The sequence below is a fragment of the Tachyglossus aculeatus genome, chromosome 22 (genome assembly GCF_015852505.1).
Source record: "Tachyglossus aculeatus isolate mTacAcu1 chromosome 22, mTacAcu1.pri, whole genome shotgun sequence".
Taxonomy (NCBI): Eukaryota; Metazoa; Chordata; class Mammalia; order Monotremata; family Tachyglossidae; genus Tachyglossus; species Tachyglossus aculeatus.
In genome coordinates, this window is record NC_052087.1 from 7,839,372 (window position 1) to 7,863,418 (window position 24,047).

Here is a 24,047-nt window from a genome sequence, read left to right on the forward strand (position 1 = left end):
TCCCCAGTGCTTAGAACAGTGCTTTGCGCATAGTAAGCGCTTAATAAATGCCACTATTATTATTAATAATAATAATATTATTAATAATATTAATAATAATAATAGTAAATACCAACATTATTATCCCCCCCTTCTAGACTGTGAGCCTGTTATTGGGTAGGGACCGTCTCTATTTGTTGCCGACTTGTACTTTCCAAGCGCTTAGTCCAGTGCTCTGCACACAGTAAGCGCTCAATAAGTACGATTGAATGAATGAATGAATGAATGAATGAATGAATGAATGAATGAATTATTAATCGACGAGGCCGATGCCTGATCAGGGGCGAGCACGTGACTGGGGGGGCGGTGAACAGGGGCGCGTGCGCGTGGTGGGCGGAGCCTAAAGCGGGCGTGGCCCAAAGCGGGCGTGGAATCTGATTGGGCGTGGTCCAAATGGGGGCGTGGCCTCTGATTGGGCGTGGCCTAAAGCGAGGCATGGACTCTGATTGGGCGTGGCCCAAAGCAGGGCGTGGTCCAAAGGGGGCGAGGCCCTGATTGGGCGTGGCTTAGCGGAAGCCCCTCCCCATTGGCCAGTAGCGGGCAGCGGGTCGGGTGAGAGAGAGAGAGAGAGAGAGAGAGCGGGGCAGAGAGGGTCGCGGCGCCCACCGTCCCCTCAGTCCCCGCTGTGAAGTCCAGCTGTCCGCCCCAGCCATGGCCACGGTGCGGGAGAAGGCGGCGGCGCTCAATCTGCCCGTCGCCCACAGACCCGTCGGTACGTGTGTGGGGTCGGGGGCACGGGGCCCGGCTGGCGGGGGCGGCCAAGCGCGCGCGCGCGCCTACGGCCGTTACCCGCCCTTTATCGTTGTTTCGCCCCCACCACCAACGGCCGGCAGGACGGGCGCTGTGCCCCCCTCCTCTCCGGGCCGGGGAACACGGGCGCTGTGCCTCCCCGGGGCCGCCAGGGCGGCGCTATATCTCCCTCCCCTCCGGGGCCGGCAGGACGGGCGCTGTGTGCCCCACTTTGGGGCCGGCAGTACGGGCGCTGTGCCCCCTTCAGGCCGGCAGGGCGGCGCTGTGCCATCCCTCCCCCTCCACTCCGGGGCCGGCAGGACGGGCGCTGTGCCCCCCCACCCCGGCCGGCAGGGCGGCGCTGTGCCCCCCTCCACCCCGGGGCCGGTTGGACGGGCGTTGTTCCCCCTCCCAGGCCAGCAGGGCGGCGCTGTGCGCCCCTCCACTCCAGGGCCGGTAGGACAGGCGCTGTGCCCCCACCGGCCGGCAGAACGGGCGCTGTGCCCTCCTCCACTCCGGGGCCGGCAGAACGGGCGCTGTGTCCCCCCCGGCCGGCAGGGCGGCGCTGTGACACCCCCCCCCCGGAGCCTACAGTACGGGCGCTGTTGCCCCCCCCAGGCCGGCAGGGCGGCGCTGTGCTCCCCTCCACTCCGGGGCCGGCAGGACGGGCGCTGTGCCCTCCTCCACTCCGGGGCCGGCAGAACGGGCGCTGTGTCCCCCCCGGCCGGCAGGGCGGCGCTGTGACCCCCCCCGGAGCCTACAGTACGGGCGCTGTTGCCCCCCCCCCCCGGCCGCCAGGGCGGCGCTGTGCTCCCCTCCACTCCGGGGCCGGCAGGACGGGCGCTGTGCCCTCCCCCCCCAGGCCGGCAGGGCGGCGCTGAGCCCCCCCCCGGGGCCTACAGTACGGATGCTGTGCCTCCCCCCCCGGCCGGCAGGGCGGCGCTGTGCTCCCTTCCACTCTGGGGCCGGCAGGACGGGCGCTGTGCCCCCTTCCCTCCGGGGCCGGCAGGGCGGTGCTGTGCGCCCCTCCCCTCCGGGGCCGGCAGGACGGGCGCTGTGCCCCTCCCCGGCCGGCCGGCAGGGCGGCGCTGTGCGCCCCTCCACTCCGGGGCCGGCAGGACGGGCGTTGTTCTCTCTCTCAGGCCAGCAGGGCGGCGCTGTGCCCCCCTTCACTTCGGGGCCGGCAGGACAGGCGCTGTGCCCCTCCCCCCCCCCACCGGCCGGCAGGACGGGCGTTGTTCTCTCTCTCAGGCCAGCAGGGCGGCGCTGTGCCCCCCTTCACTCCGGGGCCGGCAGGACAGGCGCTGTGCCCCCCACCACCACCGGCCGGCAGGACGGGCGTTGTTCCCCCTCTCAGGCCAGCAGGGCGGCGCTGTGCCCCCCTCCCCTCCGGAGCCGGCAGGACGGGCGCTGTGCCCTCCCGGGGCCGGCAGGGCGGCGCTGTGCCCCCTTCCCCTCTGGGAACGGCAGGACAGGCGCTGTGCCCCCCCCCACCGGCCGGCAGGGCGGCGCTGTGGCCCCCCACCGGCCGGCAGGGCGGCGCTGTGCTCCCCTCCACTCCGGGGCTGGCAGGACGGGCGCTGTGCCCTCCCCTCCCAGGCCGGCAGGGCGGCGCTGCGGCTCCCCTCCACGCCGGGGCCGGCAGGACGGGCGCTGTGCCCCTCTCAGGCCAGCAGGGCGGCGCTGTGCCCCCCGCAACTCCAGGGCCGGCAGGACGGGCGCTGTGCCCTCCCCTCCCAGGCCGGCAGGGCGGCGCTGCGGCTCCCCTCCACGCCGGGGCCGGCAGGACGGGCGCTGTGCCCCTCTCAGGCCAGCAGGGCGGCGCTGTGCCCCCCGCAACTCCAGGGCCGGCAGGACGGGCGCTGTGCCCCCTTTCCCCGGCCGGCAGGGCGGCGCTGTGCCCCCTTCCCCTCCGGGGCCGGCAGGACGGGCGTTGTTCCCCCTCCCCGGCCGGCAGGGCGGCGCTGTGCCCCCCTCCCCTCCGGGGCCGGCAGGACGGGCGCTGTGCCCCTCCCCGGCCGGCAGGGCGGCGCTGTGCCCCCCTCCACTCCGGGGCCGGCAGGACGGGCGCTGTGCCCCCCTCCCCTCCGGGTCCGGCAGGACGGGTGCTGTACCCCCCCCCACCGGCCGGCAGGGCGGCGCTGTGTCTCCCATCCTTCCGGGGCCGGCAGGACGGGCGCTGTGCCCCTCTCAGGACAGCAGGGCGGCGCTGTGGCCCCCTCCACTCCGGGGCCGGCAGGACGGGCGTTGTACCCCTTCCGGGGCTGGCAGGGCGGCGCTGTGGCCCCCTCCACTCCGGGGCCGGCAGGACGGGCGCTGTGCCCACCCCCCCACCCCCCACCGGCCGGCACAGCGGCGCTGTGGCCCCTCCACTCCGGGGCCGGCAGGACGGGCGCTGTGCCCCCCCCCCACCGGCCGGCAGGGCGGCGCTGTGCGCCCCTCCACTCCGGGGCCGGCAGGACGGGCGTTGTTCCCCCTCTCAGGCCAGCAGGGCGGCGCTGTGCCCCCCTCCACTCCGGGGCCCGCAGGACGGGCGCTGTGCCTCCCCGGGGCCGGCAGGGCGGCGCTGTGCCCCCCTCCCCTCTGGGAACGGCAGGACAGGCGCTGTGCCCCCCCCCACCGGCCGGCAGGGCGGCGCTGTGCCCCCCTCCACTCCGGGGCCGGCAGGACGGGCGCTGTGCCCTCCCCCCCACAGGCCGGCAGGGCGGCGCTGTGCCCCCACCCCTCCGGGGCCTACAGTACGGATGCTGTTTCCCCCCCCCGGCCGGCAGGGCGGCGCTGTGCTCCCCTCCCCTCCGGGGCCGGCAGAACGGGCGCTGTGTACCCCCCGGCCGGCAGGGCGGCGCTGTGCTCCCCTCCCCTCCGGGGCCGGCAGGACGGGCGCTGTGCCCCTCCCCGGCCGGCAGGGCGGCGCTGTGCCCCCTCCACTCCGGAGCCGGCAGGACGGGCGCTGTGTCCCCCCCCGGCCGGCAGGGCGGCGCTGTGTCCCCCTCCCCTCCCTCCGGGTCCGTCCGGCAGGGCGGCGCTGTGGTCCAATTGCCCCCGGCGGCCCGTGTGCCCGCGCCCTGCGCGCCCCCATTAACGGGCTTCCCTTCTCTGCGACTCGGTGACCCCCCTCTGTAAAAGCAGCGTGGCTCAGCGGGGAGGGCGAGGGCTGGGGAGGCCGGGGTCGTGGGTTCGAATCCCGCCCCCGGCAGCCGCGTGGCCTGGGGCAAGCCACTTCGCTTCTCTGGGCCTCAGTGACCTCCTCCGTAAAATGGGGGTGAAGACTGTGAGCCCCCCGTGGGGCAACCTGATCACCTTGTAGCCCCCCACCCCAGCGCTTAGAACAGTGCTTTGCACATAATAATAATAATAATGATAGCATTTATTGAGCGCTTCCTATATGTGCAAAGCACTGTTCTAAGCGCTGGGGAGGTTACAAGGTGATCAGGTTGCCCCACCGGGGGCTCTCACAGTCTTCATCCCCATTATTATTATTATTATTATTATGGCATTTAGTAAGCGCTTACTATGTGCAAAGCACTGTTCTAAGCGCTGGGGAGGTTAAAAGGTGTTCAGGATGTCTTACGGGGGGATCACAGTCTTAATCCCCATTTTACAGATGAGGTAACTGAGGCACAGGGAAGTTAAGTGACTTGCCCAAAGTCACACAGTTGACAATTGGCAGAGCCGGGATTTGAACCCATGACCTCTGACTCCAAAGCCCGTGCTCTTTCCACTGAGCCATGCTGCTTCCCCATCTTACAGATGAGGCAACCGAGGCCCAGAGAAGTGAAGTGACCTGCCCAAAGTCACCCAGCTGGCTATTGTCAGAGCCGGGATTCGAACCCACGACCTCCGACTCCAAAGCCCGGGCTCTTTCCGCTGAGTAAGCGCTTAACAAATACCACCATTATGATTATTAAAATGGGAATGAAAACTGTGAGCCCCATGTGGGGCAGTTTAGTTACCTTGTGTCTTGCTTAGAGCAGTACTTGGCACATAGTAAGCGCTTAGCACGGTGCTCTGCACACAGTAAGCGCTCAAGAAATACGATTGAATGAATGAACAAATACCACCATCATTCATTCATTCAGTCGTATTTATTGAGCGCTTACTGTGCGCGGAGCACCGTACTAAGCGCTTGAGAAGTACAAGTCGGCAACATATAGAGACGGTGCCTACCCAACTTGAGAGGTCTGGTTGAAAGGATTATTAATCAATCAATCAATCGTATTGAGCGCTTACTGTGTGCAGAGCACTGTACTAAGCGCTTGGGAAGTACAAGTTGGCAACATATAGAGACAGTCCCTACCCAACAGTGGGCTCACAGTCTAAAAGAATTATATAATTATATAATATTAATATATAGAATTATATAATATATAGAATTCTATATAATACAATCACACAGTAAGCGCTCAATAAATACGATTGATGATGATGATGATAATTATATAAAAGAATTATGTTATCTAAAATAATAATTCTAAAAGAATTATTAGAATAATGAGAATTAGAATTCTTATTATTAGAATAATACCTTGCTCCTTTCCTCCGCCCCCTTGGACAGCCGGGGCCCCCGGCTTCATTCACTGAATCGTACTTATTGAGCGCTTACAGTGTGCAGAACACTAAGCGCTTGGGAAGTACAAGTCGGCAACAGAGACGGTCCCTACCCAACCATCAATCCACCCCTGGTATTTCTTGAGCGCTGACTGTGTGCAGAGCACTGTATTGAGCGCTGGGGAGAACAATAGACGATTGTTTTAAATAATAATAATAATGATGGCATTTGTTAAGCGCTTACTACGTGTGAAGCACTGTTCTAAGCGCCGGGGAGGATACAAGGTGATCAGATTGTCCCACGTGGGGCTCACAGTCTTAATCCCCATTTTACAGATGAGGTCACCGAGGCCCAGAGAAGTGAAGCGACTTGCCCAAAGTCACACAGCTGACAGGTGCCGGAGCCGGGATTTGAACCCATGACCTCTGACTCCCAAGCCCGGGCTCTTTCCACTGAGCCACGCCGCAACGTTTTACGCGTTCCCAGCCCACAAAGGGCTTACTGTATTGAGTCCAGAGTCTGAATCTGGCCGAGATAATGAATGCGATACGGATTTATTGACCGCCCGATTCAATTATTAACACATAACAGGCGTTTTTGTCCAGGGTGGGTTTGAGTTAGGGAGACGCACAAACAGCAGCTAACACAAAACCAGCTGGTGTGTTAGATGCGTGATCTCCCTGGCAGAACCATCTGTGTAACCCCGAAGAAGCCCGGGTGCGTTGTTGTGATCGCCCAAATTGTTGGAACACCATTATACATAGTTGTGCGAATGACGCTTCTTCTCAGCGCAATCCATCAGTAGTACTTCTTTGAGCACATACTGTGTGCAGAATAATAATAATAATAATTATGTTGGTATTTGTTAAGCGCTTACTATGTGCAAGGCACTGTTCTAAGCGCTGGGGTAGAGACAAGGTAATCAGGTTGTCCCACGTGGGACTCACAGTCTTCATCCCCATTTTCCAGATGAGGGAACTGAGGCCCGGAGAAGTGAAGTGCCTTGCCCAAAGTCGCACAGCTGACAAGTGGCAGAGCCGGGATTTGAACCCACGACCTCTGACTCCAAAGCCCCTGCTCTTTCCACTGAGCCACGCTGCTTCCCCGAATAACCTGTAGAGACCTGGAATTTGAAATTTATTTATTTATTTATTTTACTTGTACATAGCTTTTCTATTTATTTTATTTTGTTAGTATGTTTGGTTTTGTTCTCCGTCTCCCCCTTTTAGACTGTGAGCCCACCGTTGGGTAGGGACTGTCTCTATATGTTGCCAATTTGTACTTCCCAAGCGCTTAGTACAGTGCTCTGCACATAATAAGCGCTCAATAAATACGATTGATGATGATGAGCGTGGCTCAATGGAAAGAACCCAGGCTTTGGAGTCAGAGGTCAGGGGTTCAAATCTCGGCCCCGCCAGTGGTCAGCTGTGTGACTTTGGGCCAGTCACTTCACTTCTCTGGGCCTCAGTTCCCTCGTCTGGAAAATGGGGATGAAGACTGGGAGCCTCCCGTGGGACAACCTGATCACCTTGTAACCTTCCCAGCGCTTAGAACAGTGCTTTGCACATAGTAAGTGCTTAATAAATGCCATCACAATTATTATTATTATTTCCAGCTTGCAGTAGTCCCATGCAGCGTTTACAGCAGTGCTTGGCACATAGTGCTTAACCATTATTATTATTTCAAGATATGCTAAAGAAAATATTGTTCTTTTTATAAGTTCTTTCTCATGGGAGGCTCACACTGGTTCAGCGCTTAGAACAGTGCTTTGCATATAGTAAGTGCTCAATAAATGCCATTATTATTATTATTATTATTATTATTATTATTAAATGTCCTGCCCCATTCATGCAATTCCACTTCTAGGATTCTCACCTCAAGACAGGGGCCTCTTTAAAGCTTCCTCCAGTTTACTTGCATAGGAGGGATTCTCTTAATTATCCCTAACTTTAAAAGGAAGAATTTCAAGACTGAATTTATCCTCTTACTCAAAGGCTGCATCTTCACCCAGCTTTTGTTAGACCCCTGCTGAATTAACGGAACACCAGGAGACGGGGCATTTACTTCACTTAGAAGAGTTGAAAAACCTTCCAGATATCATTTGGGAAAATGGTTGTTATCCTATTATACATGGATATACTATTATCCTGTTATACGTGGTACAAGTTTAAGAAACAGTCTTGGGCCCACTGGAAATCCAATAAGGAGGATCCAGGCATGGGTGAAAAAAATGGGGTTAAATTTAGTTAAAAACAAGGAAATTATGTCAAGGAAATACATTTGCAGTTTTACCTGTCAAAAATGTAACTTCAAGGTATCTGCCATACTGAAAGTGTTTCTAAAAAAAAATATTGAAAACTGAAGAGGTGCTGGCAGGTTTGGCTTTCAATTAAAATATATTATCACTGTGCCAAGACACTTGTTTGCAAGACCTCCCAGTGCTGTTTATTCCAGAATTAAGTTGCTTGTTGTTAAGTGTTCCTTATTAGATTTATTTTTTTTTTTACAGTCTCTTGCTCGAGCTAGGAATCTTCAATGTTTTGACTCACAGTAAACCGTGCTGTGCCTTTTATCTTCTTCGTCTTTCAATTAATAAGATTTACATTTGCCACCTATCTTTTAAGCTAACCACTATAGCTTAAAAATGCTGTCTGGTGTTTGCTTCCTTTGGGGCCAGTTGTGCTTTCAAAATTGACAATCTTTTATAAGCTAAAACAGGGGTAAAGTGTTGACCTAGAACTTGGGCTTAGGAAACATCAGCTTTATAGATAAAACTAACAGGATGATGGTTTTATCTACTCATAATAAATTCTGAAACGTAATTCCTCAGATGTATATAATGTTTCTTTTCCAAGGAGCTCAGAGAGATGTGCAGGGATATTGTCTCCTGTTACTTATTCAGCAGCTAGCATGTTCATAACCACTGCTATTTGTTATTGAATTGACCGCAGCCTTTCAAATTTACTTCTGCTCCCAGTTTTAATCCGTATAAACTAGAGGCACGATTAGTTGATTTTTGTTTGTCAGTTCTACTCAAATGACTCAAATCACTATGATATAACAGTATTAAAACAAATGCAAAGTTGATATTTAAAATTGTAGACAGGTTTTTTTTTTGCTTTTTTAGAAAGAGAAACGTATACAGCCATAACCGGACCAATTCCTTACAAGTTTATCATGTGGTCTTGCGCAATTATTATACAGACAAAGCATTATATATATATATATATATATATATAATATATATATAGAATATATAATTCTATAGAATATATATATATATATAGAATATATATATAGAATATATAATATATATAGAATCATATATATATATATATAGAATCCTATATATATAGTTGCTCCTTTCCTGCACAACTGAAGCTAAGCTCAAAAAGTGGTGATAACACGGTTAGTACGATTCCTTTTCACACATTTTGTGTTAGAAATTAATAAATAGAAAAAAACCTGTTCTAATAGATACTTTTGGTGTGAAATAATGAAAGAAAATGTCAAAATCGTAGTGAAACTAAACTCTTGAATAAGAGTTCTCAAGAGAAAGGTACTTAAACTTCACTTAGATCATTCTGACTTTAGTTATTAGTGGCTTTTCATTCGATATACTTCTAGCCGTAGGCTCTCTGTTTCTGTTAGAGCTTGATGGTTTGGGTTTTTTTATTTTTGAATGGTGCCTTGATTGCTGCTGCACTGTTGCTTTTACAAAATATAGACTAGCTTCTTTTATGCTTTCTCCTAAGCAGTGTTTTTAAGCATCTGTTGTTTTACTCATTGATATCAGCATTCAAAACAAGTTATCCTTTTAAGTCCACCCACCCTAGTTAGACACGTCCCCCAAGTGCATTATACATTAAAATATCTGTGTGAAAATGAAGCCACCTTGAGGGTAATTTTCCCAACCTCCCAATATCTGCATAAACTTCGTCAGTACCTAGTTAGAGTTAAGAATTGAATTGTGGAGACTAGAGTAAATGAATCTAGAAGCGTGACAGGTCTGTTGCCTTAGTTCAAAATGTTGGTGCCTTATATCTCAAGAGGCATTTTGTGTAGTATCAAAAGGAAACTCTGAAGAGCAGTTGGGCCACAGTGGGAGTACAAAGAATGCTGAAAAAGAATATTGCAAGAATTCAGTTTTTAGCTCTTCAGCTGATGAGCCCAATGCTTCTGGTACTGTCATGTAGCTTCACATAAATTTCTGCCTCTGTATTTTGATATTTTTACTGAAATTCATTAGTCTAGAGTGTTGTAATTAGAGTGGTTAAAAAAAAGAAGTTCATTCTGTTTATCCTTTCAAAGGGAGAGTTGGTTATAGCGAAGAGACTTGAAGAAGAATTAAAAGGGTTAAAAAGGTTAAGGAACAAAATCAGTAATTTCATCATCATCATCAGTCGTATTTATTGAGCGCTTACTATGTGCAGAGCACTGTACTAAGCGCTTGGGAAGTACAAATTGGCAACATATAGAGACAGTCCCTACCCAACATGGGGCTCACAGTCTAAAAGGGGGAGACAGAGAACAAAATTTCAGAATGTGAAGTCTCCCTAAAAATCACAAATAAATGGTAAATGTACTTTATTCCTACTGATCAGTATAATCCCTAGTCCCATTTAGCTTTAAAATGAGAAAATCGTGGGGACATTTAGAAGAGGTTTTACAGGATAATCTTAGAAGATGAATCCCCCTCCAGGGCAGACAGTGTGGCCTAGAGGAAAAAGTGAGGGCCTGAGAATCAGGACCCACCAGTTCATGTCTCAGCTCCACTTTAGTATATTGCCCCTTCTCTTGCTATTCCCACCCTCACCCCCCTTATTTTCTTCCTAGTTACTGTTAACTCGTTCAGCTAATTATAATTCTGATGAACCATTCACATTTTAAAAGTATACCCCTCTGTGGCTAGGCTTGAAGACCATGTCTGTGTTGGGCAACCGTATTTCTTGAGAGGATTTTTTCACTGGAATCATTTTTTGACCAGGCTTATGCCTTAGGCAAACCCAAAGTTAGTGTTTTGGGAGCCACGTTACACTAGTCCTGCACAAAGATTCTTAATGTTCCTACTCCTCTTGTCAGACAAATCCACCCACCCCCAGCTTAGTCTCTTGCCCCTTGGCTAATGGACGTGATTAATGGCTAAAGGGGAAGGTTCTGGCTTCTCCATATTATCGAAAATGCCTGTTGCCCAGGTATTAAAGAGAGAGGCAGCTGAAGAATGGGGGGAGAAAACCCAAATAAATAATATCTCTGAGATACAACCAGCAGAATAGCACTTATAAAAGTTGGCCAGCAGGATTCACACTTGAAAGATGCAATCTCACAGGAGATCAAAAATTTACTTTAACATGTCAACACTTTGAACAAATGCTTCAAAGAATTAATTGTATTTCCTTTTATTGTTTGGTTGGGTTTTTTTGTTTGTTTTTGGTTTTTGGTATTGTGAAATCCAGATCTTTTTTGGAAACCCACTTACCTTTGGTCTTTGCAGACGATTGTCATCTCTTACTATTTTCGTGTTTGCAGCTTTTCCACTGGGTTATAGATTCCTAATGGTCAGTGTTGTTGTCTCGTTTAATACCGTGCACATTCTCACGTGGAGTTAATCATTACTAAATATTAGCTAAGGAATTAAACTGTCGCAATTGTTTAGAAAAATGGAAATCGTGAATTTCCACTTTCTGCTTGCTTGCGGATGGAACTGCACCTGCCAATGAAATGTTTAAAACTGAAATTTTCAGTATTTTTCATATAAATTTACTTGTACAGTGCATTATTTATTTTGACAATGTTAGTTGGAAACATATTTTACAAGATGTTCCCGTGTAGGTGTTTAAGCTCCTCGTGGGCAGGACAGGTATCTTTTCTGTATTTTTGTATTTCCCAAGCACATAATATGATATACTGCACCGAACGGATCCTTAGTAAATACTAATACTGTTGATTTCTTCCTCCAGGCTTCAGCGTGGCTCAGAAGCCCTTTGGTGCCACTTACGTATGGAGCAGCATTATTCACACCCTCCAAACACAAGTCGAAGTGAAAAAGCGAAGGCATCATTTGAAATTTCACAACGACTGTTTTGTTGGCTCTGACGCTGTAGATGTCATCTTTTCTCACCTCATCCAAAATAAGTATTTTGGAGAGGCAGATATTCCGCGGGCTAAAGTAGTGAGAGTGTGTCAAGCATTGATGGACTGTAAGATTTTTGAAGCAGTCCCAACCAGAGTCTTTGGAAAAGACAAGCGGGCCGTATTTGAAGATAGTTGTTGCAGCCTTTACAGATTCACCACGCTGACTAGCCAAGAGAAAAATCAGATGGGAAAAGAGAATAATCCATGTCCACCTTCAAGGTTAGTATGTGGTGAGAGATTATGTCTCTCTCTGGAGGAAATGGGAAGATGTCACTTCCTCTTGGTGGGGGAAACCCTTGGCGATCTTTTTTGGAGGAACAACTAGGAATAGCGAGAGTGTCTGTCTAATGTGTGACAACCTTGTTTTGTGGAAACTGTTTGGCCACCAGTTTCATATTTCTTATTCAGTAGGCTTTGGTTCCCAGAAAACTCCACAAGCCATAAATCTCTGGAGAGGTATCTGGAATCACCCAGAAGACCCAAACCATCAGACTCCAACTAGAGGTCCTCTCCTTCTCTGATGCTGAGCGCTCTCACCCCAGTGGCCTTCCATCATCATCATCATCATCAATCGTATTTATTGAGCGCTTACTATGTGCAGAGCACTGTACTAAGCGCTTGGGAAGTACAAATTGGCAACATTTTTGGCCATCAGTTTTGTACCAGTAACCGCCAGCTCTGGGTACCTCTGCAGTACACTTCCTCTGCCCCCGTACTTGTAGTGCAGAGTATTGGAGGAAATCCAGACACCAGGTTGTCTTCTGACGCTTCACGTTCATCCTCGTTCGCTATAACTCCGCCATTCTGCTCAGCCACATTCCTCCTCCTTCTCCCTCATGGACTTCCACAGCTATTGTTCCCATTAATTATTCCAGACCTTTAACTAACTCCTCCCTGCCCCCCAAAATTTCCAGTATCTCCCATTCATTCATTGTTGCATTTATTGAGCGCTGACTGTGTGCAGAGCACTGTACTAAGCACTTGGAAAGTACAGTTCAGCCATAAAGAAACAATACCTGCCCACACTGGGCTTACGGTCTAGAAGGGGGGAGATGGACATCGAAACAAGTAAACAGGCATCGATATAAATAAATATAATTTTAGATATGTAGATGTATACACAAGTGCTGTGGGGCGGGGAGAAGGGGTGGAGCAAAGGGAGCGAGTCGGGGTGACGTGGAGAGTAGGGGGAGCTGAGGAAGAGGGGGGTTTAGTTAGTCTGGGAAGGCCTCTTGGAGGAGGTGAGCCTATCTGATGAACTCACAAACTTTGACAAAATTGAAACTTAGGTGAGAGCAGCCCAAAGTTCCTGCCTCTACATCCCTTGCTCATTCTGTTCCATCCCCTCTCATTCTCCAAACACTTATTCCCACTCTTATTCCCTCCCGCTTATCTTCAGTTTCTCACTCTCTAGTGGCTCCTTTCTCATTGTCTTCAAACTCAAGTTTCCAGTCTCTCCAAGGTTACCAATGACCTCCTTCTTCCTGAATGTAATTTTCTCTCCTCCATTATACTCCACCTTGGCCTCCGAGCTGCTTTTAACATCATGGACCGTCCCCCTTCTCTTGGTAATATCTAACGTTGGTTTCACTGACACAGTTCTCTCATGACTTTCCTCCTACCTTCTGAAGCCCCACTTCCTTCTCTTATTAATTGTTCTTCTTCCTGGGTCATAGCCTCCTTACTATAATGTCATATATATTATATATATAATACTATATTATAATGTTATAATATAATGTAATGTTTATACTATACTTTTGCATATATTTCATAATGGTTTTTATTGAACCCTTACTGTTTGCAGAGCACTGTATTAAGCATTTTTGAGAGGACGGTTGTCAGACAATGGTATTTAAGTGCTGTGTACAGAGTACTGTACTTAGGGCTTGGAAGAGTACAGTACGGCAGAGTTGGCAGACACGTTCCCCGCCCTCAAGGAGCTTATGGTCTAGAGGGGGAGGCAGACATTAAAATAAATTATAGATATGTACCTAAGTGCTGTGGGGCTGAGGGTGGAGTAAATATCAAGTGCTTAAAGGGCAATGCATAGGCAATACAGAAGGGTGAGGGAGTTGGGGAAAAGAGGGCTTAATAGGGGAAGACTTCTTGGAGATGTGATTATTAGGCTTTGAAGGTGGGGAGAGTGGTGGTCTTAAATATAAATAATAGTACTTGTCATGCACTTACTATGTGCCAAGCACTGTTCTAAGCCCTGGGGTAGACGCAGGTTAATCAGGTTGGACAGAGTCCCTGTCCCACGTTGAGCTCACATTCTTGTTCCCAATTTTACAGATGAGGTAACTGAGGCCCAGAGAAGTTACGTGACTTGCCCAAGGTCACACAGCAGATATATGGCGGAGCCAGGATTAGAACTCAGGTCCTTCTGTCTCCCAGGCCCATCCTGTATCCACTAAGCCACAGTGCTTTTTTTTTTCTTTCAAATCTCTTAGCTGTGTTTCATACCTTTCATATATGAAGGGGGTGAGAATACCAGGCCAGAGGGAGGACCTGGGCAAGGGGTTGGAGGTCAGCTGGGTGAGATCGAGGTGCAGTAAGTGTGGAGAAGTGAAGCGTGCAAGCTGGGTTATAGTAGGCAATCAGTGAGGTAAGACAGGAGGGTCTGAGGTGCTCCGAGTGCTTTAAAGCCAGTGGTAAGGAGTTTGATGCGGAGGTGGTTTGGAGAAGTGGGGAGACACAAATTGAATTTTTTTTTTTTTAAGGAAAAATGCTCTGGGCAGCAGAGTGAAGTAAGGACTAGAGTGGGAAGAGACAGGAGCCAGGGAAGTCTGTGAGGAGGCTGATGCATTAAGCGAGGTGGATATAAGTGCTTGGATTAACGTGGTATCAGTTTGGATGGAGAGGGAAGAGTGGATTTTAGCAATGATGTGCATGTAGAACGGACAGGATTTGGTGACACTGACTATGTGGGTGAAAGAGATGAGTCAAGGGTAATGCAAGGTTACAGGCTTGGGAGAAAGGGAAAATGGTAGTACTGTCTACATTGATGGGAAAGGCAAGGGGAGGGCAGGGTTTATGTGGAACGATGAGGAGTTCTGTTTTGGACACGTTAAGTTTGAGGTGTCATCAGGACATCCAGATAGAGATGTCCTGAAGACAGGAGGAAATGCAAGAATGCAAAGAAGGAGAGAGGTCAGGGCTGCAGTGGTGGATTTGGGAATCACCCACATAGAGATGGTAGTAGAAACCTTGCGAGTGAATGAGTTCCCCCAGGGAGTGGGTGTATATGGAGAATAGAAGGGGACCTAGATCTGAGCCTTGAGGTCATACCTTTGTGAGCACTTCTAATTGTAAATCATATCCGTGTTTTATGTTCACTGGTAAACTCCTTGAGGGCAGGGCTCCTGTCTTCCGTGGTACTCTTTTGAGTGCTTAGAAAAGTGATCTGCGTAGAGTAGGAACTCAATAAATGCTATCAATTTATTGTTCGATCTTGAATTCTCTGTAGTCCCAAAGTCCTGAAGGCATGTGGGGTAAAATTAGTTCATCTGTTTGTGTAGTTAGTAGGGTCTATCTAAAAACCTTTGGGTGGAAAGAGAAGGTGAACTTAACTTAATCCTGAGTTTCACATGGGGCTTTTTAGAAGAGGACAACAGAATAAGAGGCAATTTCTGCCCTCAAGGTCCTGTAGTCTAGCACTGGGGGGTATTTTTCCAATTGTAGTGGGAGGAGAAATGGGAAAGGAAGGTTGAGAGAAGCGGCGTGGCTTAGTGGAAAGAGCATGGGTTTGGGAGTCCGAGGTCGTGGGTTCTAATCCCGGCTCCACCTCTTGTCAGCTGTGTGACTTTGGGCAAGTCGCTTAACTTCTCTGGGCCTCAGTTACCTCATCTGTAAAATGGGGATTAAGACTGTGAGCCCCACGTGGGACAACCTGATTAGCTTGTGTTTACCCCAGTGCTTAGAACAGTGCTTAGCACATAGTAAGTGCTTAACAAATACTATTATTATTAATTATTCCTCATGTGTTATCTGTCCAGACTGCTCAGTAAATGCTAGTGATTGAGTTCACTGCATACTCCCTGCCTGTAGGTTGAAAAGCCACAGTGCTTTGATTTCTCACCGTAATATTCAATGGTTCTTTTATTAAAATGCGAGATCTGCTTATGAACCTAGTTATCTTCCTTTTAGCCTTGAGAAGACCACATTATTTAATCCATCATCTATCAAAATGGAAAGTTTAGAGGATTTCTGGGAAAATCTGAGTCTAAAGCCTGCTACCTCCCCTCAATTAAATAACTCCATAAGTTTGCCTCAGCAAGGTAAGAATATGAAAATGAATATTTGGAAAGCAAGTTAACTATAAACACAACATTGGGGACAAGTCTGTAAATATAAGCCTTAGTGTTTACGTTGGAATGCTTTCCTAATACCCTATGTGAAATGGTTTGACTGAAAGGTTATTGTGTAATAGAATTCTCTAAAAATTGAACAGCGGTCTATTATCTTTAAATAATAAATTAGTGTAGAAATATTTGTGAACACTGTTCACGTATTGCCCGGCAAAGTTTCAAGATTAGGATCTGTTTTGCATGAAACTTTCTCTTTACTAGTTAATTATTGTAATTAAAATGTACACTAAAATGAATTTGTTCTTTTTCCTCAATTCTCTTAGGAGTGACAAATATGTATCTTCGAAGTGGGGCTTTTCTAGTTTTTTATATGGGAAATTTAATGAATAGTTTCTACATATGGATTCCTTTATATTTTTTTTTGTGGTACTTAATTACTTACTATGTGCCAAGCACTTTACTAATACCTGGGTTAGTTACAAGATAATCAGATTGGACACAGTCCCTATCCCACATGAGGCCCATGGTCGATATTCAGTGTTTTATGTCTTTTTTCCACTTTATATTAATCAGTGGCATTTGAGCATGTACTGTGTGCGGAGCACTGTTATAAGCACTTGGGAGAGTACAGTACAATAGCATTGACTGACGTATTCCCTGTCCACAAGGAGTGTACAGTCTAGAGGGGGAGAAAGGCATTAATAGAGATAAATTATGGATATGTGTGTAAGTGTTGTGTGGTTACTACCAATCGCTTAAAAGTTACAGATATAAGTGCAGAGGTGATGCAGAGAGGGAGTAGGGGAAAAGAGGACTTGATGAGAGAAGGCCTCTTGGGGGAGATACGACTTTAAAAGGTTTTGATGGTAGGGAGAGTGGTGGTCTATTATATATGGAGAGGGAGGGAGTTCCAGGTCAGAGGGAGGACATAGTAAAGGGGTTGGCGGTGAGATAGACGAGATCGGGGCACAGAGAACAAGCTGGCACTGAGGGAGTGTTGCATTTGGGCTGGGATGTAGTAGATCAGTGAGGTGAGGTAGGAGGGGGGTGCACTGATTTGTGCTCTTTAAAGCCAGTGGGAAGGAGTTTCCATTTATGGAGGTGAATGGGCAACAATCGAAGGTTCTGAAGGAGTGAGAAGATATGGACTCCACATTTTATCCACATTTAAAAATATGACTTATATGACAGTATGGGATCCCTCGAGGCTCCGTTCTAGGTCCCCCTCTATTCTCCCTCTACTCCCACTCCCTTGGAGAACTCATTTGCTCCCATAGCTTCAATTATCTTGGTGCAGATGATTTCCCAAATCTACACCTCTGGCCCTGACTTCCCTCCTTCTCAGCAATCTAGTATCTCCTGCCTTCAGGACATTTCTACCTGCCTGTCCCGCTGACACATCAAATTACCATGTCCAAAACTGGTCATCTTCCTACCCAATCCCTGTCCTCCCCTTGTCTTTCCCATCACTGTAGACAAAACCACGATCCTCACTACCTCACGAGCCTGTAACCTTGGCGTTGCCCCCGCCTCGTCTCTCAATCTATTTGCATTTGCCTCTTCGCTGACCTCCCGTCGTCCTGTCACTCTCCAGTCTGCTGCACAAATCATTTATCAACAAAAAATGTTCAGTTCATGTCTCCCCACTCCTCAAGAACCTCCAAAGGCTGCCCATCCACCTCCTCATCAAACAGACACTCCTTACCATTGACTTTAAAGAAATCAATCAGCTTGCTCCCTCCTACCTCACCTCACTAATCTACTACAGTCCAGCCCAAGCACTCTGCTCCTCTGGTGCTGATCTTGTCTATCTCACCGCCAACCCCTTTCCCACATTAATTCAATCATATTTATTGAGCGCTTACTGTGTGCAGAGCACCGTACTAAGCCCACATCCTCCTCCTAGCCTGGAACTCCTTCCCCCTCCATATATACTGGATCACCACCCTCTCCACCTTCATATCCTTACTAACGTCACATCTCTTCCAAGAGGCCTTTCCTGATTTAACCTTCTTTTCCCCCACCTTGCTTTCCTTTCTGTGTCCGTCTGTGCACTTCAGTCTGTGACCTTTGGACGTTTGATATTCACCCCATCCCCAAGGCACTTATGTATACATCTTTGTTATGTATTATAAATTTCTTATCCATCTCCCCATCTAGACTGTAAGCTCATTATGGGAAGGGAACATGTCTGATAATTCTGTTGCATTGTACTCTCCCAAGTGTTTAGTGCAGTGCTCTGCAAATAGCGCTCAATAAATGCGATTGATTGATTGCACTTTATTTTCTTTTTTTAGAAAAATGATCCAGGAAGCAGAATGAAGTATAGATTGGAGTAGGGAAAGGCAGGAAACAGGGAGGTCAGCGAGGATTCTGATGCAGCAGTCATTTATTTATATCAGTGGAATTAAAATGAGCTGTGGGATTTTTTTTCCAGTTGTGGAATGAGCTGCAGTCTATAGTTTTTAAAAATATTTTTTGTGCTCTTGCTTCAGTGAATCATTCTTTTGTCAAAATCTTATCGGCATACGTTTTTTGTGGCTTGGCTACTTTATGATAGCATTGCTTATTATAGTATAGATGAGAAGAATTTCAGTAGCTAAGGCAATACTCCTGCCTGTTGAGAATGTTATTAACTATTACCATTTTTCTGTGACAGAAAATACGTCAACAAATTAATGTTTTTTATTACTGCTAAATTGGTGTGCTTAGTAAGATCTGCCTAAACTAAAAATTTTAGCAAGCATTTAATTCAGATGTTTTTAATTGTTGCTTCTCAATTTACACTCTGTAGTTATAGATGAAGTATGGCAAGAACAAACAATTGGGCGTTTGCTACAACTTCTAGACATCCCTCTTCTTGACTCCTTACTCAAGCATCAAAAGATGGAACCTAGAGTAGCTCAGCAGAAGAGGAAACAAGAGTTAATCAACACCAGCAACTATCTGGATCGAGAGATTCTCAAGGCTTATGGTGATTCCCAGTATGTAGAAATACTTTCCTAAGGATGGAAGGGAGGGATTGGATGGCTTGTAAGACGTCACTTACATTTCCATTCATTTGTGTGGCCGTCATATGGAAGGGGTCAGTAGTAGCTGCAGTTGGGGAAATGGCAGCACGATATTAGCTCAAGTCAGCATGTCACTGGCAAACCTAGAAGCCAGGAAACAACGTTCATGTTTTTGTTCCCCTTATTGAGAGAAGGGAAATGACCGTCTAGCAATCTCATCTTGCCACCTTAAATTTGACCAAAAGCCATTATGGGAGTTTGAGAACCACGTGGGAGCTGACTGTCAGACTTACCACATTAGATATTAGAAGCCTTAATGACATTTGCAGATTAATTTTAGGAACTGACATAGGTTATGGATATTTTGTGCTAATGCTTTCCTACAAGTAGGGAGGAGACTTTAAAAAAAAAATTGTAAAAATTTACTTTCAACCTTATGTTCTTGTTTGTTCCACTTTCAAATAGATCTACCAAGGTAAATGCCTACTTATACAAATAGAATGGTGAGTTGGGTATAATAAACCATTTTGTTGTTCATGCAGGACATTCCAGTGAATTATAGTGTGGTCGGGGACAGCTCTCCACAGGAGTGGATCCTGATCTGACTTTATTATTTTTTTTAATATATCTAAAATGTGAAAACAAACGCTTGGTGTGAATTGAGACGTCAAGTAATCTATAACACTTAAGTATGTCCATGAACTTGTTTCTGTATTCCATTTTGTACCATCTGAAATGAGAAAATCTCAAGTCCTCCCTCCTTCCTGTTACTGCCAATATGTTGATGTCACTGCATCTTTCTGAAGCTCTCTGAAAAGTTGTTCAGGTGCCATTCCTATTAAAATACCTCACTTTTTTTTGCTAATTTTAAAAAAATTGTTGTATCTAATAACCTGCTTTTACTCACCAACTTGAGCCAAATAAGCTTTCCCTTATATGTGGTACGTAACAAATTTGCCATGTCCTTGGAGGCACACTCCCAGCTGCTCTTGGCAAGGACTGGTGGAGGATGAGAGGAAAATGACTTTCTTGAGGTAGAATGGTACATGTTCCAGATAGGAAGGAGGTGATGCCATGCATTCGGGGCCGGGCCACAGATCTTAAATGTCTACGCACATTCTCGAAGACTCTAACTCATCTAAAGAGGTGGCTGTGGTGAAAGATGAAATGTTTCTGAACTCTTAAAGTAGAACTTGAGGCTTTTATCGTCTTCTATTTTCTGTCAAATTCCAGTGTGGAAGTGTAAACTGGTGACATGGAAACTTTGTGTACCTGTGTCCTCAGAGTTTTGTAAAATGTCCTTTTTCTAGGGCAGATGAGTGGCTCTCCGCGGCAATTGATTGCTTAGAATACCTTCCAGACCAGGTGGTGGTGGATGTAAGCAAAAACTTTCCGGAGCAACCGGACAAAGTAGATTTGTGGAAAGAGCTTCTGTTTGATACCATTGGCAACCACTACAATAATAGGGAACCAATGTTGAATCACTTATTCGATATCCACACTGGAATTGCAGAGCTCCTAGGTAAGCAAAACTCCGATGTCAGTGGGATTAGATTTTTGCAAGAAGTAATAATTCTATTTAAAGTAATAATTTCTTAACAGTTGTATCTTTAAGGGACTAAAAACATCTGAAGCCTGTAGCATATTTCTCAATAATGACCAAACACTCCATAGAATTGAATAGGCAAGTGTCTATTATGTTTTGAGTCTTTCTTCATAATCCAGTAGTTGAAACTGGCGCTGTGTGTTAATAAATTTGTATGAAATGCAAGACAAACTTTCAAAGTTCAAAAGTTTTCCAATATGTTGGAGATGTGAGATGTATTAAAAATGCATGAAATCCACTCTGTTTCTGCCAGGCCCCTTCTGAAATGGGGGATTGAAGAGGAAACTGCTGGATTCTTCCCACTTCCCCTAGAAAGGGCAAATTTACATTCCTGATGACTTGGTTTGGGCCAAAATGCCAGAGCCCCGCGCCTTAAATTACCTTAGAAGAAGAATGTTTAGTGGTCATTTGTTAAGAAGAGGCGATGTATGTCGCATGAAATCTGTAACGTTGCGTGCTTGAATTTGCTCAGTATGTCACGTAACAGTACAATAATGGTATTAATGTGCCAGGCGCTGTATTAAGTGCTGGGACACAGTTGAACACAGTCCCAGTTCCACATGGGGCTCACAGTCTTAATCCCCATTTTTCAAATGAGGTCATTGAGGCCTAGAGAAGTTAAGTGACTTGCCCAAGATCACACAGCAGACAAGTGGAAGGGTTGCCGTTAGAACCCAGGTCCTTCCGATTCTCAGACCCGTGGTCTATCCACTAGGCCACACTGTGTATTCATAAAGCTTAACAGAAGTTGGTGTCTGGGATGTAAACTCAATTTTAATTTTTCTTAAAATATTAATGAATGTAAAACTATAGGTAACATTTTTTTCCCCCCTAAAAAGTGAATGGAAAAATCGAACAGGCCTTAGAAGCGACTCAACTCTATTTGAAGCTCTTGGATTCCCAAAATAGAGAGGAGTTCAGAAGATTACTGTACTTCATGGCTGTGGCAGCACGTCCTTCTGAGTTTAAACTTCAGAAAGAGGTAATTGTCTCATCTGAAAGCTTTTAGGCATCTAATATTTATTATTATAAATTACTCAGCATTCGTTTTCTTAAGCCACATTACTGAAGTCATTCCTGATTTTTAAAACCTAGACTGTAGCCTGAAACTGCCTTTGTCAGTAGTACTAATGCTGCTGCTTTTGAATATATGCATTGTCTTATAGAGTGAAAATTGGATGGTTGTGAAAAGGATGTTTTCCAAAGCTATTGTCAACACCAAAAATGTATGCAAAGGAAAAACTGATCTTTTGGTTCTGTTTTTAGTAGATCACCAAAAAGACGTTTTTAAGGTAAAACTTTGATCATATACGTTTTCATACACTCAGTTGAGAAAACTTCAGAAGCGTCTGAGAAGGGTTTGTTTCTTGTTTTTCCATAAGATCCCTGGAACACTTCACAAAATGGTCAGCGATAAGCTCTTGGCTCTACAACAAGGAAGAGATTCCAGCAACAATACAGGTAACATAAATACAATTTTTCTGGCGCGGAGTAATCTCAAACATCTTGCCAAGACGAAATGCCTCTGACTTTTGAAAACGTTCACATCGTTAGTTACGTTTCTGTTTCTCCCTAAACTTTAGACAGTTAATCTCCAGGGTGTCTGTTTCAATCAAGCTAGGGGTCTTAAATCAGGAAACGCTAGCAGGTCATCATCATCATCATCAATCGTATTTATTGAGCGCTTACTGTGTGCAGAGCACTGTACTAAGCGCTTGGGAAGTACAAGTTGGCAACGTATAGAGACAGTCCCTACCCAACAGTGGGCTCACAGTCTAAAAGGTCATCAGCACAACCAGGAACTTGGGCCTAGGACCCCATCCTACAAGCTGAAATGGGATGAGAAATGTACCTCAGTTACAAAAACAGCTGGGGGGAAGGGATATTAAGAAGTCACCCCGGGGTCAAACGTGTAGAGGGTCGTGCTCAAGAAGACCTCGGTGGTGCAGTTGTGCTGCTGGCTTCAGAAACAATTCTGGCTTGGATCTGGGATTCTCACTGGGGAATCGAAACTACTGACACATCGCTGCCAGCTGTGCAAGCCCCTGCAGCCTGGGCAGGGATTTCTGCCTACAATATAATTGCCTTTTGGATTTTGCTCTTTCGCTCAGTACCGTTCTCGGCACACAATAAGTGCTCAATAAATGCCGCTGATGGATTGGCTGCCATCTCTTTGCAAATCCAAATCCAAATGCAGCTGTGGTTCTCTTCAGGCATACCAGAGTTGGGCTGGAGCATTTTCCAGAAAGAGTGGCACAGGACTGGAATGACCAACTCTCCCTAGTCTTAGTTTTGGCCACTCCGGAGAGGGGACTCTCACTAAACTGTAGTCATCTTCGGCCAAGAGCGGCAACTGTAGGATCGAGCTAATCCTGTTGTCGGAGGAGGACGGGGAAACCAATCTCAAGCAACGAAGTACTCGTACTTGCGGTTGACGGTACTTGTCTGTCTGTTTTTTGCTTTTAAGGATTTTTTTTCTGCCAGAGGACTCAGCAGAATGAATGTTGCCCTGATCCCCAGAAGACGACAAAAAACGAGTTATTGACTTTGCTGAAAACTATTGATGAAGATTCTAAACTGTCTCCCAGAGAGAAAAAGAAGTTGTTAGGTCAGTTTTATACAAGTCATCCAAATATCTTTATTGAATATTTTGGAGACCGTGTTTCAAAAATGTGTCTATGACCCTTATATTTAAGAATAAAATGCATATTTGAAAATGTGAGATGTAATCTACAAAGCAAGCTGCAAAATACTAACTTATTGTCTTAAAATATAACTCAATAAAATACAAGTGCAAAAATTATATGTCTGGAACCTCAGTGTTAGGTAAATGGTATGCTTAGCTGCCCAATACAGCTACAGACTTTAAAGAAATGAGTTTATACTAGGGCACGACCGTCTTGGGGACAGGCCGTGTTCACCCTAAATGAATACAGGCAGTTCTTAGCCTTAAGGCACAATTGGTTCCTAAAAAAAGTGTTGATTTTTTTTTTTCAACTCAAATTTTAACATCATAAGAACAGTTACAAATAGGGTTTAAGTCCCTGAACCAAGACATGGTTGCCCTGTGTTTTTTTTGTTTTGTTTTTGCTTTTAAATAATCAAAAATACCCAGAAGCCTGTAAACAGTCAGTTTAAGATGAGTACTCAGGCCTCATTTGTATATTTACATCGTCGGAGAGGTATCTTGATTAGAATAACTGATTTATTTCTTTATTGGCAGTAAAATAGATGGTTAGTCCTTTTCCTGATACCTCAGTCCGAGTTTTCCTACTACTGCTTCTCTCCCTGTCACTGACGCTTTCAGAAATGTTTTCCCTTTCCCTGCAGTTACCCCCACCATCATCGATGGTATTTGAGTGCTAACTGTGTACCGTAAACACTTGAGTCAATATAGTACATAGACCTGGTCCCTGTCCTCAAGGAATTTACAATCTAGTGGGGGACACAGACATTAAAATACAGGTAGGGGAAGTAACTGACTCTAAGGATATGATCTTAATCAGTCAGTGCTTGAGCACTTACTGTGTGCAGAGCACTGTACTAAGAGCTTTGGAGTGTAAAATATGAGTTAGTAGACCCATTTCCTGCCCTCAGTGAACTTACAGTTTATAGTTATAACTGTGGTCAGTACCAGGCATAGGGTGAGTACTTAAATGCTTTTTTAA

General features: G+C 46.8%; 1 protein-coding gene across 1 annotated transcript; it reads left to right on the forward strand.

The window, feature by feature from the left end:
* Positions 1-601: 601 nt before the first annotated feature.
* DEPDC7 (DEP domain containing 7) lies at positions 602-23,169 on the forward strand. Its single transcript, XM_038764516.1, has 9 exons — positions 602-751; positions 11,278-11,671; positions 15,602-15,732; positions 18,557-18,746; positions 20,084-20,295; positions 21,219-21,361; positions 21,546-21,671; positions 21,762-21,840; positions 22,847-23,169. The coding sequence occupies exons 1-9, from the start codon at positions 691-693 to the stop codon at positions 23,059-23,061; spliced, it is 1,551 nt and encodes a 516-aa protein (XP_038620444.1). The 5' UTR covers positions 602-690; the 3' UTR covers positions 23,062-23,169.
* Positions 23,170-24,047: the final 878 nt, after the last annotated feature.